Genomic DNA, 15,637 nt, shown 5'->3' with positions numbered 1-15,637 from the left:
TTGGGGCTGTGGGGAGATTTAAGCCTGGGGTCAGCTTTGGGGCTATTTTGTGTTTGGCACCAGAACATGTAAAAAATTGCCATAAAAAAGTTGGACATCCCTGACCTAAGGTTTTGTCAGCAGTGTCAGTGGGATCATACCTATGCCTTATGCAACCTTGCGCTTTGACACAAAATATATATAGGCTAGGACAGGGGTTTGTCATTCTGGTGCCTCCCCTAACACTGATCATACATAAAAATGAAAAAGGAGGAGCCTATACAGGATGGCTCCTCTTAAACCAAAATGGAATCAGATTGCTGGCATGTAAAATTAAGAAAGTTATGAGTTTTAAAAGAAAGGGTTAAAGCGAAGCTGACAGGTACAAAGGGGCAGACTGTTCGGATGGAGATGTATCTTAGGGAAGTATCTTAGCAAACATGACAGGAATGAAGTTCACAGTGTACACGTTGGAACTGAAGAACAACAGTCAAATGGAGAAGAGCCCCCTTCAATTACATCACTTAACCTCAGACAGCTAAAAGGTGAAATAATTTATAAGTGCTTGTAGGATGGAAATTTCTGAGGCAGATTATGGTATTCTGCCAAGACCCCCTATTCGAATGCTCATTTCTGGAGTAGGACTATAAACCCATAGTTCAGAAACCCAGTTAGCATGAGTGGAAGGTTGCCCCCCCTTGGGCCCCCTCCATCTCATCCACAAGACCCATGGGAGATCATCCTAACTTGGACAGGGCTTTGGATTTTGGAAGGAGGGACAGTTGCCCCAACATTCCAAGAAGAGGCCCTGTATGTGAGAACAGAGATATGGCTTTCTGTCATCGGCCATCCCAGGCTGGTACATAAAAACAAATGTGAAAGTGCTATATGCTTTTACTGTCTTTTGCTTTAATCTTGTAGATAATGCACCCATGGATTATGTCCATGCAAAGGCACCATCATTACACCCGTAGGCACATCATTACTTTAACAGACACACAGTTGTCATTAGATGTCTGGTTTGTTTAAGTAACTTGTTAAGAAAAACCATCCGTACTAGAGATAAGGTGTTCTGTAAGCTATGGGTGGAGACACTGTGTAACCCTTTTAGATTATTGGTTTATTGTGCTCATTTCGTCTTGCTGCCAGAACCTATCCAGGCTTGGAAAACACCCCATGCCATTGCTTCCCCCCTGCCCATTGGCATTCTATATAATCAGTTGTAATCTATTGTCTGGAGGTGTTCACGGAGCCTAACAAGAAGCATCCTATAGAATCAACTGTAATGTACTGTCTGGAGGGTTTCACTGAGCCTAACAAGATCATGAGACCAAGCCTATTTATCATCCATCAGTTTCTGACAGGCCTGGATGAAGCTTCAAAAGCTACTCAGAGGCAAACTGAGGATCTAACTCACTTGGATCTCTTAGATCAACATATTAGAAGGAATCTCTGGACATAGCCACAAAACAGAACAGATCCAACTCCTCAGCCGTTTCCGAAGGTCAGTGTCTCTCGCTCTTACTGAACACATACACTGATGTTTTCTGGCATTTCTAGCAACAGATGTGTTCTCTCAAGGTGGGAGAATTCAGACGTGCTCTACACAATGGAAATAGGCCTAAAAACTCTTGTCTTTGAAAACACGCCTCTCAGATACTCCTCCGGTCACTTCATAGTTTTAGGGAAGGCTTTGGGAATCAGACCCAACAGATTAAAAGGGACACAAGGTGAGGGGGAGGGTGGGAGCTTTATTTGGGTCCTTTAACCACCAAAGACTTTTCCATAAGCAAGACTATGACTTTTGTCACCTTGAACCATACGGGCACATCACTTATGAACAAATACCTTTAATCCAAACACAGTTCATGCTTGTGTCTAAAATACATCCCAGCTGAGCACTTCTTGAATACTGTCTTTTTCTTTGCCTGTGCCATTATGCAGACAAAGTCACTGCCTTCTCTCTCAAATGAAAATTGACTAATAGAATAACTCACTACCACCCAGCTGCCTATAAATGCTGAAAGCTATTTTAAAGTAAAATAATCATGAAGAGAAGGCTTTTGTTGCATGAAAGCAGGAGATGAAAGAAAGGAACTAAGGTTCAATGATGGTGCAATGGATTTATAAGACATGACCCAATAAACTGTTTTTGAGGAGCACGTGTTTGCCTCTAATATTTATAATTTCTTAAAGCATTCTCAGGTGCACATAGTAAGACAAATGATACCCTGTGGAACCACAGAGGCAATTTTTTAAAAAAGCAGAGCATTGTCAGTTATCCATATATTTTGGTGATGGATTTCCATATATAAGAGGTTACGACTTATTGAAAAGCACCCTACAATTTTTTCTCTATCTCCTGTCAAATCAAATTATGGGATTTAGTAGATTATAATCATGTTTAAAAGAGGTTTTCATTTTTGTAAATTAAAATGTAAGTCAATAATAAATCACACACACACACACACACACACAATATCATTGGAAAAAAAAGCAAACACCAAAGAAATACACCAAATTAAACAGTATTAAACAAGAAAGACAAATGAGAATGGAGAGAGGCTAGTGGAACTCTGTACTTCACAATCTTGTTATCAGAGGTAAACTCTTTCCTCACTGCAAAATTCACCAGATAACATGGCGCTCACCAAATGGTAGGTATAGTAATCAGATCAACCACTTGATGATCAATGGAACATGGAGACGCTTGTTAGATATCAAAGGGAAAAGAGAGACTGATGTCAGCAGTGATCACCACTTTGTGACAGCACTCATAAAACTTATGCTAAGCAGCACTGGTCACAAGACACCCATGCAGAAATCCTTTGATGTAGAGAAGCTACAAGACCCCAAAAGTTAAGAATGATTTTGTCCTTAAGGTGAAAAAATAGGTTTCAAACCTTACAAGATCTTGAAGAAGAAATGCACAGCTTACAACAATATACATTAAGAGCAGCGAAGACAATCTATTTTTCAAACAAAAACAGGAGAAAAAAGTGTGAATCATGCCAGACACATGGAAGGCAATCGATAATAGATGGACCTTAAAAAGGAAATTGACAGATGCCAAATCAGGAAGACGAAAAGAAAAAGATACCAGCAGCAACACAAAGAAGCAGATCCAGCATCTGAAGAAGTGAGTTAACTCACGAAAGCTCATGCTCTAAACTTTTCTGTTAGTCTATAAGGTGCCACAGGACCCTTCGTTGCTCTACAGATCCAGACTAACACGGCTACCCCTCTGATACAAAGAAGCAGATGTGAGAGCATGTCAAGAGCTGATAAGAGAGCTTACACAAAAGAACCAGCAGCACAAGCTGAAAAAGCAGCTTCTTGGAGAGCAAGGAAAGATTTTTAAAATCACCAAGCTTGTTTGCAGTAAGTATCATGCCAGTACAAGTGTCCCTGTCATGGACAAACAAGGAAATCTACCTACAAAGAGGGAACAAGAGGCTTGTTGGGAAGTTCTAAAGGAAGTTTCAGGATGTTCTAAAGAGGCCACCACCAGAAGCAGCAGCTAATATTCCAGAAGCAGAAACAGACCTTGACACAAATACTGATCCACCAAAAATGGAAGACATTAGCATAGCAATCGGATCCTTAAAGAATTGTAAAACTCCAGGACACGACAATCTCAATGCTGAATTGTTCAAGGCACGAATGGAATTATTAAGATACTCAAGAAAGGAGCACGTAATGACTATAACAACTGTCACAGCATTACTCTCCTCTCAGTGCCAAGTAAGATCCTTGCTAAGATCATTATTCAGCAGATCTCAGACACTGTAGACAAATCACTGACAAAAGAACAAGCTGGCTTTTTTGCAAAGGAATGAGGTGTTTCGATCAAATTTTTGTACTGCGTAACATCATTGATCAATGCATTGAATGGCAGAAACTGTTGTACATAAACTTTGATTTTGAAAAAGACTTTGACAGCACTCATAGGGATAGTCTTTGGTGCATTTTGAGAGCACATGGAATACCACAACAAGTAGTATGGGAACACTACTCATTAAAGAGTGTTTATAACAATTTCACATGCAGTGTGGGAAACAATGATCTGCACTTCAAAGTTAAGACTGGAGTGAGGCAGGGATGCGCCATGTCTCCGATGCTTTTCAATCTAGTCATAGACTGGGTTATGCATTGTAAAACAGAAGATGAGCAAAAAGGTATCAGATGGTCTGTCTTCTCCGTACTAGAGGACCTTGATTTTGCTGATGACCTCGTGTTGCTCTCCCATAGGCATCATCATATGCAAGAGAAAACAAATAGACTTTGTGCCTTCAGAAAACAGTTCAGACTAAGAGTTAGCCAGAAGACAGAAGTCATGATCCTAAACACTGAGGCACCAGCATCAGTCACAACCATTCTACTACAGAGAGCTTTACATGCTTGGGTAATATCATCAGACAAGATGGAAGTAATACAAGCAATATTCAGAGCAGACTCAGGAAAGCCAGAAATGTCTTCATGAGTCTGTCTGCTGTATGGAAGTCACCACTACAGCATCCACAATAAACTGAAGTTTGATCAGAGCCGTGTCTTATCACCATTATTATATGGATCAGAATGCTGGCAGATGACAGAGTATGAACTAGGTAAACTGTCAACCTTCCACACCAGAAGCCTTCGGTGGATCCTCCATATATTTTGGTCAAGAATACTTTCAAATCAGGACCTGCTTTCATGGTGCAAGCAAGATGACATGGTCACCATCATTATGAAAAGATGCTGGAGATGGACTGGGCATGTGCTCAGGAAAACTGGAAGCTCGGTCGCAAAGACTGCTGTCCACTGGACTCCTGAAGGGAAGTGGAAACAAGGACGACCAAAGATAACATGGTTCCCAACTGCTGAAGTAGAAATGGAGAGCATGAATCACAGCTGGGGCACTACTGAGAGGCTGGTCAGTGACAGAGAGAAGTGGAAGACCATAAAACAAGATTGGACATCTGAGTTCTTCCTAACGCATTCAAGGATAGCGGAAACACCTTCTCCATGTGCATGTTTTAACAGGGAGGAGCTGCTCACAAAACATTATCGTTCTTTCAACTGCCCTCTGAAATAGCCTGGATTGTTGAATTTCCGTGCAAAATGCATTATAATTTGTTTCCGTGGGTATTGGTGAAGAACTAATCACACCTCCATTGGTGGAGGATTGCTTCAATGTCCAGTTAACAAAATAGTTTTCTGTGAATTTTCAGTTAAAATCTGCTTTACATATTAACTTAATATTTTCGTAGGAGCTCATGAACTTACATTGTAAACACTTGTTTGTATTTTTTCTATCTGAGACACACTCGTAGCCATAACTGTAATACAGGTTGAACCTCTCTAGTCCAGCACCATCAGGTCCTGACCAGTGCCAAACAAGAGAATTTGTCGGACCACAGGAAGTCAATATTGTCTAGCAGCATTACAAACACTACCACTGCTAACTGGGCTCTTAGAAGATATTTAGGGCTCAGTTACAGCTAAATAACAGCACAGAACACTGACAGCCAGGACTGGTGGCTGTAAACAAACTTTATGGGACTATGAGAAACTTGGCCACACCCATTACAAGTGGTCATCCAGATAACTAAAATCATGCCGGATTAAGAATTTTGCTGGATGAGAAAGTGCCGAACTAGAGAGGTTCATCCTGCATGTTATGGCTGCAAAGAAACTGATGTTAAAAGAAAAAGGAAGAGTCAGCCTGGGAGGAAGAAATACTATTCACCACGTCTGATATTTTCAGAAACGCTTTTGAGAGCCATCTGGCTAAAAATAAAAGGGACACTTACCTAGATATTTCCCGGAGATAAACAGTCTGCATTGCTTTCTTCAAATGAGATTCAATATTCTTCCAGAGTCTCCGAGTATCACGTTCACTTGCTACACACAACAAAATTATCTTTGTTAGTGTAAACTCTGAAAAAGAGGTTAACCTACAGAAGATTGGAATTCAACTTTGAATACCAAGTCAGACCTACAAACAGCATAACATTCTAAAACATTTGTATTACCATGATACAAAATTATCTTCTATAGATAAGAACACCAAACTGCAAGACAAAGATGTTGCACTGTGGCTATTTAGTGATACTCCACAACTAGTTAATGGACTATTTGTTTTCACTCTCCACTTCTAGACCTAAGTGGGAAGGTATATAGGGAAAAGATGTATAGGAAGGAGCAGGTGCTGGTGGGAGGTGGGGTGGGGAGTCTTTGGCAGCATATTCCTCCCCAGCTTCATAAGACTGCAACTAAAATCTTGTTATCTGCTTCTGCTACATTCCAAATGTTGACAGTTGTCTAAGGAATAGCCATGTTTGTATCTGCAAAAACAAGAAGTCCTGCAGCACCTGACAGACTAAACAGATTTGTTGGAGCATAAGTTTTTGTGGGCAAAGACCTACTTCGTCAGATGCATGTTCATCTTTGCCCACGAAAACTTATGCTCCAAAAAAATCTGTCGGTCTATAAGGTGCCCCAGGATACCAAATGTCTTTTGTGGATTGGACAGTAAATGTAATATTGCTGTGATTGGCAGAATGACTGGAAAGAGGATCAAGGCTGGGCATTCCAAAAGACGCAGAGATTGAGCCCCACCGTTTTAAATACTGACTGCTACTCTGGCTTAGTTTGGGATTAAAATTTAGTTTTACCTAGCTACACTGCTCAGTGGTGTAAAAGTTCTCACGTGGAGGCCACATCTACACTCAAGTTTTTTCGAAAAATCAGGCTTTTTTTTTTTTTTGGAAAGAACACACGGAGCATCCACACACAAAATGTGCTCTTTTGATCCAAAATTGAAAGAATGTGGCTCTTCTTCTGGAAGCCCTTTTGCACTCCTGGATCAGGAAGAGTGCCCTTTCGAAAAAAAAGACCTGTTGATGCTCCACAGGCCCTTTTTTCCAAAACAACAGTCCTCATGGTTCCGGATTTTTCAATTCCCCAGCCCGTTCTTTCAAAAGACCGGGGCTGTGTGGATGTGCTCTAATGAAAGAGCGGATCGATCTTTCAACCCGCTTTTTTGTGTGTGGACACTCTCTTTCAAAAGGACATCTTCTGGAAGATCATCTTTGAAAGACTGCTGTCGTGTAGATGCAGCCAGAGAGACATAGTTAAGCAGACCTAAATCCCAACATAAACACTGCTTAGCTGATTAAAGATTAAAGAATTCTGAAAACCTAGCCAGCACCTCTCAAGCAATTTTCTACAAAGATGTGAAAAATCTCTTCCACTGCTGCAGCAGGAGTCTACACTGCAACAGTGTAGTTACTGTGCTTGTAAGGCAGACACAGACTAAGAGGAATAAAAAGCACTTACCTTCCCCTCTGACCACTGGTTCACAGTATTTAGCAAAATTTAGTGCTGCCTGCAAAAATGTATTAAAACATTGTATTAGACATGGACAATCCATACTGTACAGCATCTTGCACACCTCTGGGTGAGGTAAAGTGAATAAAATGTGTTATTATTCATATTGTGTTTTGTTTCCAAGGTTTTCACTCTGACTCTCTAACCCAGGAACCTCTCTCTGCAACAAACCCTGTTGCCAACTCTGCCCACATATTGATACTAGCGACCCCATCACTGGACCTAACCACATCAGCTTTTTCACTTTCAAATAAACTATTTTTGCTTAAGACAAAAACAACTTGCTGTACTCTACCCAGACATCTAATGAATATTTTTTCTAACTTGAAAAACTGTGAAGTTGGAGATTTACTCATTGTGATGGGATGGACTCCCCACATTAGCCCTGCAAGAGCTGAATAAAGCCAGGTAGCCTTAACCAGCTAATTAGGATGCAAGCAAGATTTAGGCTAGAGGCAGCTAATTAAGAACAGGTTTACCTCTCAGAAACAGGCAGGGCCTGTAAAAAACCCTGGAAGCTGGCTGCAAAGAGGAGGGCTGCTACTGGGAAAGCCTGTAGTCACTCTGAGTGCAGGTAGGTGGACAGGTGCAGCCAGGCAGAGAGTGTGCGTGCATAAGCCAGACAGATATGTAAAATGGCAGAAAGAAGTAGGACTGCAGCTGTTTGTTAAAGGATCCCTGCGCTGGATCTAAGTACAGACTGCGGATGTGGGTTCTCCAACCAGTCACTGGAGAGCGGCAAGGGCACTGGAGGCACCAGTCAGACAGGAGGGCTTGAAGGACTATGAAGTCTTACAAAGGGGAGGACATTAGTAACCTGGCTGGAGGGACAATCCACACAGAGCAAACTATCAGAGACGTAGCCACGTAGTCTGTAGCTTCGAGAACAACAAGAAGTCTTGTGGCACCTTCTAGACAAACAGCTATTTTGGAGCATAAGCTTTTGTGGGCAAAGACCCGCTTCATCAGATGCATGGGGGCGGCGGTGGTTTCAGAGGGGTATTTAAAGAGTGGGGTCCCAGTAAGAGGGAGGGCCAGAGCTGACAAGGGCTATTCAGCAAGGTGGAAATGGCCCAGTGTCAACAGTACTTATCAAAAGAGGAAAAAACAAGTCAGATCAGACAGCAGGATGTGAGCCTTTGTCAGAGTCTAATGAGGAGATATCAGCACCCAGAGCAGAGAAACTGCCTTTGTAAGCAGTGAGCCACTCCCAGTCTCTCTTTAATCCAATGTTAATGGAGTCACATTTGCAAATAAATTACAGTTCAGTGATTTCTCTCTCCATTTGATTTTTGGAACTTTTTTGTTTCAGGACTGTCACCCTTAAATCTGCCACTGAGTATGGAGGGAGACTGAAATGTTCTCCCACAGGCGTCTGTACATTACCATTCCTGATGTCTGATTTATGTCCATTTATTCTTTTATGGAGAAATTGTCCGGTTTGGCCAATGTAAACTGCAGTGGGGCATTGCTGGCACATATTATATTAGTATATGTGAAGGTAAAAGAGCCCCTGATGGCACAGTTGGTGTTAGGTCCTGTGATGATGTCACTGGTGTAGATATGTGAGCAGACCAGGCAGCGAGGACTGTTGCAGGGGCTGGTTCCAGACTTAAGAGTCACTGGTTTGAGATTTGTAGTGGCTGGTGAGGATTTGTTTAAGGTTGGCAGGCTGTCTATAGGCGAGGACAGGCCTGCCTCCCAAGGTCTGTGAGAGTGAAAGATCATTGTTCAGAATGGGTTGCAGATCACTGATGATGCGCTGGAGAGGCCTTAGGTGGGGGCTTTGATGGTCAGTGGTATTCTCTTGTTTTCCTTGCAAGGCCTGTCTTGCAGCAGGTGGCTTCTGGGTACCCGTCTGCCTCTGTGAATCTGGTTCCTCACTTCCTTAGGTGGGTATTGTAGTTTGAGGAAAGCTTGGTAAAGGTCTTGTAGATGTTTGTCTCTGTCTGATGGATCAGAGCAAATACAGTTGTACCTTAGTGCCTGGCTGTAAAAAATGGATCATGTAGTATGTCCTGGATGGAAGCTGGAGGTGTGTAGATAAGCATAGCGGTCCATGGATTTTCAGTATAGGGTGGTATTTATGTGACCATCACTTATCTGCACAGTAGTGTCCAGGAAGTGAATTTCTTGAGCGAACTGGCCCAGGCTAAGGTTGATGGTGGGGTGGAAACTGTTGAAATCATGGTGGAACTCTTCAAGAGCCTCCTTCCCAAGGGTCCAGATGATGATGTAATCAATGTAGCGCAGGTAGAGGAGGGGTGCTAGGGGACAAGAACTAAGAAAGCGTTGTTCCAGGTCAGCCATAAAAATGTTGGTATACTGTGGGGCCATGCGGGTGCCCATAGCAGTGCCACTGATTTGAAGGTATAATTTGTCCCCAAATCAGAAACAGTTGTGGGTGAGGACAAAGCCACAAAGCTCCGCCACCATTTGTGCCTCGGTCTCATCAGGAATAATATTCCCAACAGCTTGGTGTCCATCTTCATGTGGGATATTCCTAATATCCAGCCTAGACTTCCCCTACTTTAACTTGAGACCACTGGTGCTTCCTTCTATCATCCATCACTATCACGTACAACTTCTCTCCATCCTTTTTAGAACCCCTGTTCATGAAGCTGAAGGCTGCCAGCAAATCACCTCTCACTCTTCTGCAAACTCAATAAGCCCAAATCCCTCAGCCTCTACTCACAGGTCATGTGCTCCAGCCCCCCAATCATTTTGGTTGCCCTCCACTGGACGCCCTTCAATGCATCCACATCCTTAATATGCTGGGGAGTGGGGAGGGGCACAACTGAATGCAATATTCCAGATGTGGCCTCACCAGTGCCAAATAAAGGGGAATAGTAACTTCTCTAGATCTGCTGGAAATGCTCCTCTGAATGCACCCCAATACACTATTAGCCTTCTTGGTTGCAAGGGAACAGAGCTGACTCATATCCAGCTTCTTGTCCACTGTAATCCTCAAGTCTTTTCCTGCAGAACTGCTACTTGGCCAGTCTGTCCCCAGCCTGTAACAATGCTTGGGATTCTTCCATCCAACAGCAGGACTCTGCACTTGTCCTTGCTGAACACCATCAGATTTCTTTTGGCCCAATCCTCCACGATGGACCCTATCTCAAACTCTCTCCCTAGCTCAGTGTCATCTGCAAGTATGCTGAGCATGCAATCCATCCCCTCATCAAGGTCATTAATAAAGATGTTGAAAAATATTGGCCCTAGAACCGATCCTTGGGGCACTCCACTTGAAACAGATGACTAACCAGACATGAAGTTGTTGATTACTACCTGTTGTGGATAGAAAGCTGGCTAGATTGTCAGGCCCATTACAGTCCATTTATACAATCCACAGTTCATTAACTTGCAAGAATAGTGTGGGAGACTATACCAAAGCTTTGCTGAAGTCAAGATATATCACATTCAGTGACTTCCCCGTGTCAACAGAACCAGCTACTTCATCATAGAAGCAAATCAGATTGGTCAGGCATGCCCTTGGTGAATCCAAGTTGACTATTCCTGATCACTTTCCCCTCTTCCAAGTCCAGCTTCAAAATGGATTCCTTGAGGATCCCCCTCCATGATTTTTCAAGGGACTGAGGTAAGGCTGACCCGTCTAGAGTTCCCTGGATTGTCTTTTTTCCTTTTTTAAAAATTAGTACTATATTTGCCTTTTTCCACTCACCCAGGATCTCTCCCAACCTTCACGAGTTCTCAAAGATAATGGCTAAAGGCTCTGCAATGACATTTGTCAACTCCCTCAGTACCTCTGGATGCATTAAATCTGTACCCATGGATTTGTGTATGTCTAGCTTTTCTAAATAGTGCTTAACCTGTTCTTTCCCGACCTTAAACATTTAATTTCATAGCATCCATGCTGGATAAATGCTGTGTCTCATGTGCCCAGAAGCCATAACAGTTTTTCTGTGACAAAAGTGTGAGGGACTAAGAGAAGATGTGTGCACACTGAATAATGTCTTCCCTTTTTCATTCCAGTCCACACCATTGTTCCTTTGTATGTTGCCTCCATTCTTTCCTAAATAGTCTCTCTATTTTTAAGACAATGTCTTGGTTTACTCCTCTGCCATGCCTGGTGAAAGTCCACCACCACGTAAACCCAGAACAAAAACAATCATATCCAGCTTGTCTCTTTCTTTGCACGTATTATTTTTTATTCAGCAGAGAAACACAAATTGAAAGCCCAGAACTTTAAAGACACAAGAGCAAGTCATTAGGCTGAACAGACTAGAGTCATTAATTCAATTTTATGAGACTAAGCATACAAGAAGCATGTTTATGATGAGATTTTAACGGGAACTAATTTTAAATGAGAAATTTAGTATTTTATTGATTTTACTAAATCAAAAATCATATTTAAATAAAAATACAATTTTTTTTTTTTTTTTTTTTTTTTACAATTATTGATTTTTACCCATCCTGAGATGGATTATAATAGACTGGTAATTCTAAAACCCTCTCCCTCTCTCGGAGTCAGGCCTGACCAGCTAGCAGCTCTCTCTATAAGAAAGGAGCTCCCAGCAAACAAGGGGTGAGCAGTTAACAGGGGGCAGCAGCTAACAGGGAAGGGAGTTTGCCTCTGGGCAAAGTGTCCTAGAGGAGCTTGGGTGAGTGTGGGATTTGGGGGGCTATGTGGTGAGCTGGTGGGTGAATGTCTGTCTGTCTGCAGCTTGATCAGCTGCCTGGGTGCCTGAGCTTGTGCTGTGCAGAGAAGAGCAGTTTGCAAGGTGTGAATTGGGGGAGTTTCCTGCCAGGTGAGCCTTCAAGGGCTGATTAGGCTGGAGGCAAGGCTTTGAGTCAGGCCTGACCAGCTAGCAGCTCCCTCTAAAAGAAGGGAGCTTTCAGCGAACACTGTGAGCAGCGGACAGGGGGCAGCAGCTAACAGGGAAGGGAGTTTGCCTCTGGGAGTTCGCAGAGGGAGGAGCCCTGTGTTTGTTGTCCTTTTCAGGTATGGTGTTCCACCTGTGCCCTGCAAGGCAGCACTACCAGGAAAAGGAGTCTTGGAAGGGAAGAGCCTGAAGAGCAATGGGGGAAGGTGGACCTGGGGGCACTGAGAGCAGCTGGAGGGAGAGGGGCCAGTGCAGTGAGGAGGGCGGACATGGGAGCAGATGGGGGTAGTGGGTTGGGGAGGGTCCTATGGTGATGATAGCTGGGGGGAGGGGCGGTGAAAGGTGGGGAGGAGGGTCCTGGGGATATGAGGTCATTGCTCTGCACGGAGCTATGGTGACTCGTGGTGACAGAGGTATGAAGTAGTGGGATCCCTAACCACATTCTCCACACCCCACTGCCTTGTGGGTTATCCTGGGAAGGAGAAAGGCTAAGGGAGTAAAGCCTGACAGAAAATCTGGAGTGGAGTCCGAAGGCGGTTTGGTGTCAACTTCTGGCACTGTTCCGGCAACTCCTGCAGCTGAGCTGGTACCAGACGTGGAGGTTATCCTCTCCTTTGGACTATATCAGTAGAGCCGAGAGGGGGACACTGGTGTCTGCGCAGCCCAGAGTCTCCATAATAAGTGCCCAGGCTCGCGCCTGGAGAGGTACTCCGGCAACGCTGAACAGCATTGCATCAACATGGGAGGCAACAGATACCGGTTATAAGCTCTTACTCGACTGGCGTAGAGAACGAGCACCAGGGGTTGCCTTCGACAGTGGGAAAAGATCCTCGCATCTCACTGGACAGTCACCGCCCACCTCAAGCTGGGCAGCCCCCAGCCAATAGGGTACTGTCCCGCAACAGGTCACCTGCCTCGCTGGATGCATGAGGCTTAAGGTTCCTGAACCTGACAAGTGACTGAAATTTGGGCACCAGGCAAACCAATAAGAAAATCAACAAGAAATGAGAAACATCAACAATTTAAGCTTGCTTGCTGGAATGTGCGGACCATGCTGACCGGCTTGACTGAAGATCTTCAGGTCACCAGTGACCCCCGAAAGACCGCTGTCATCAACGAGGAACTAAAGAGGCTCCGAGTTGATATCGCTGCACTGCAAGAGACGTGACTCGCAGATTCGGGATCTCTAAAGGAAAAGGACTACACCTTTTTCTGGCAGGGTAAAGCCCAAGAAGAACCCAGAGAGCATGGTGTTGGCTTTGCTGTCAGAAACACCCTTCTACAAATGGTGGATTTAGTCATGGGAGGATCAGAAAGACTTCTTCGGATCACGCTTCAAACTTGCGCCGGTCCTGTCCACCTGATCAGCGCTTATGCTCCAACCCTGTACGCCACACCAGAAGTAAGAGACAAGTTCTATGATGTGCTTAGTGCTGCTGTAGCACAAATACCTGCTTGGGAACAACTGTACATCTTGGGTGACTTCAATGCAAGAGTTGGAGCTGATTGGGCCTCATGGCCTTCCTGCTTAGGACACTTCAGTGTGGGAAAAATGAATGACAATGGACAGCGTCTCCTTGAACTGTGCACGTACCACAATCTCTGCATCACAAACACCTTTTTCCAAATGAAGCCACAGCAGAGAGTATTGTGGAGACACCCACGCTCGAAGCACTGGCATCAACTAGATGTGGTCATCACTAGGCGTAATAACCTCAAAAACGTCCTTCTGACACGCAGCTATCATAGTGCTGACTGTGATACAGATCACTCACTAGTTTGCTCCAAGCTCAGGCTGAGACCCAAGAAGCTGTACAGCTCTAAACCTGCTGGAAGGCCTCGCATTGACGCCAGAAAGATGGCAAACTCGGAGAAAGCTGAAGAGTTTAGAGAGACCCTCCAGGAAAATCTGTGCAGAGGCCCTGGGGGCGCCGATACGACACCCAAATGGCAACATCTGAGGGATACAGTTTACAACACGGCCTTGTCGGTGTTTCGAAGAAGAGCTAGAAACACGAACGACTGGTTCGAAGCTAACTCTGATGAGATGATTCCAGTCATTGAAAAGAGACGCGCTGCACTCCTGGAGTACAAACGCTCACCGAGCCAGAGTACCCAGCGAGCACTTAGAGAGACCAGAAGAACAGTACAGCAGACAGCCAGGCACTGTGCCAACAACTACTGGCTCCAACTATGCAGCAGCATCCAGACCTGTGCCGACTTTGGTAATCTCGGAGGAATGTACGAGGGTATGAGGAAGGCATTAGGACCCACCCAGAACAAGATGGCATCTCTGAAATCCAAATCTGGTGAAGTCATTGCTGACAAAGCCAAACAGATGGAGCGCTGGGTTGAGCACTACTCCGAGCTGTACTCACGCGAGAACGTTGTGGTTGACGCACCCCTCAATGCCGTCGAGCTCCTACCAGTAATGGACGAACTAGATCAAGAACCGACTGTGCATGAACTGAAGAGAGCCATCAACAGCATTGCAGCAGGAAAGGCCCCTGGTCAGGATGGTATACCACCAGAGGTAATCAAATGTGCCGCGGACACACTCCTGGAACCCCTACATGAGCTACTGTGCCTGTGCTGGAAAGAGGGTGAGGTTCCCCAGGATATGCGCGACGCTAACATCGTATAAGAACAAAGGAGACAGAAGCGACTGCAACAACTACCGTGGAATCTCCCTCCTAAGCGTCACTGGTAACCTGTTCACTCGCGTCATCCTTGGCAGACTCCAGAAGATTGCTGAGAGGGTGTACTCCGAATCGCAGTGTGGATTCCGCGCAGAGAGGTCTACCGTTGACTTGGTCTTCTCTCTAAGGCAGCTGCAGGAGAAGTGCAGGGAGCAGAGAAAGCCACTCTACATAGCCTTCATCGACCTGACCAAGGCCTTCGACTTGGTCAGCAGAGATGGTCTGTTCAAACTGCTCCACAAGATAGCCTGTCCTCCACGGTTACTCAAGATGATCCAGTCGTTCCACGAAGACATGAGAGGAACCATCCAATATGACGGCACATTATCAGATGCTTTCAGAATCAGGAGCGGCGTCAAACAAGGATGCGTGCTTGCTCCAACATTGTTCGGGATCTTCTTCACACTCCTCCTGAAGCATGCCTTTGGATCTTCAACAGAGGGCATCTTGCTGCACACAAGATCTGATGGGAAACTGTTTAACCTTGCAAGGCTGAAAGCTAAGTCTAAGGTGCGAGAAGTCCTCATCAGAGACATGCTGTTCCCAGATGATGCTGCTGTTGTGTCTCACACAGAAGACCAGCTTCAAAAACTGCTGGATCGGTTCTCCAAAGCGTGCAAGGACTTTGGGCTTACCATCAGCCTAAACAAGACAAACGTACTCGGTCAGGATGTTGCTGAATCCCCATCAATCAGCATTGACAACTATACGTTAGAGGTCGTCCACGAGTTCGTTTAC

At 44.6% G+C, this 15,637-nt stretch overlaps 1 protein-coding gene across 4 annotated transcripts in view; it reads right to left on the bottom strand.

Annotated features, from left to right (window-relative positions):
* Window positions 1–15,637, bottom strand: part of ORC5 (origin recognition complex subunit 5) — a 163,974-nt gene that overhangs the window by 123,882 nt on the left and 24,455 nt on the right. For all 4 annotated transcript variants that reach the window (XM_074984157.1, XM_074984159.1, XM_074984160.1 and 1 more), the window contains 2 exons: window positions 7,303–7,351; window positions 5,775–5,865 (listed from right to left, as the gene is read on the bottom strand). In XM_074984157.1, coding sequence (XP_074840258.1) covers window positions 5,775–5,865; window positions 7,303–7,351 — 140 coding nt within the window. The remainder of the gene's footprint in view (window positions 1–5,774; window positions 5,866–7,302; window positions 7,352–15,637) is intronic.

Source organism: Carettochelys insculpta, chromosome 1, assembly GCF_033958435.1.
Source record: "Carettochelys insculpta isolate YL-2023 chromosome 1, ASM3395843v1, whole genome shotgun sequence".
Taxonomy (NCBI): Eukaryota; Metazoa; Chordata; order Testudines; family Carettochelyidae; genus Carettochelys; species Carettochelys insculpta.
This window is presented reverse-complemented; position numbering and strand designations above follow the sequence as displayed.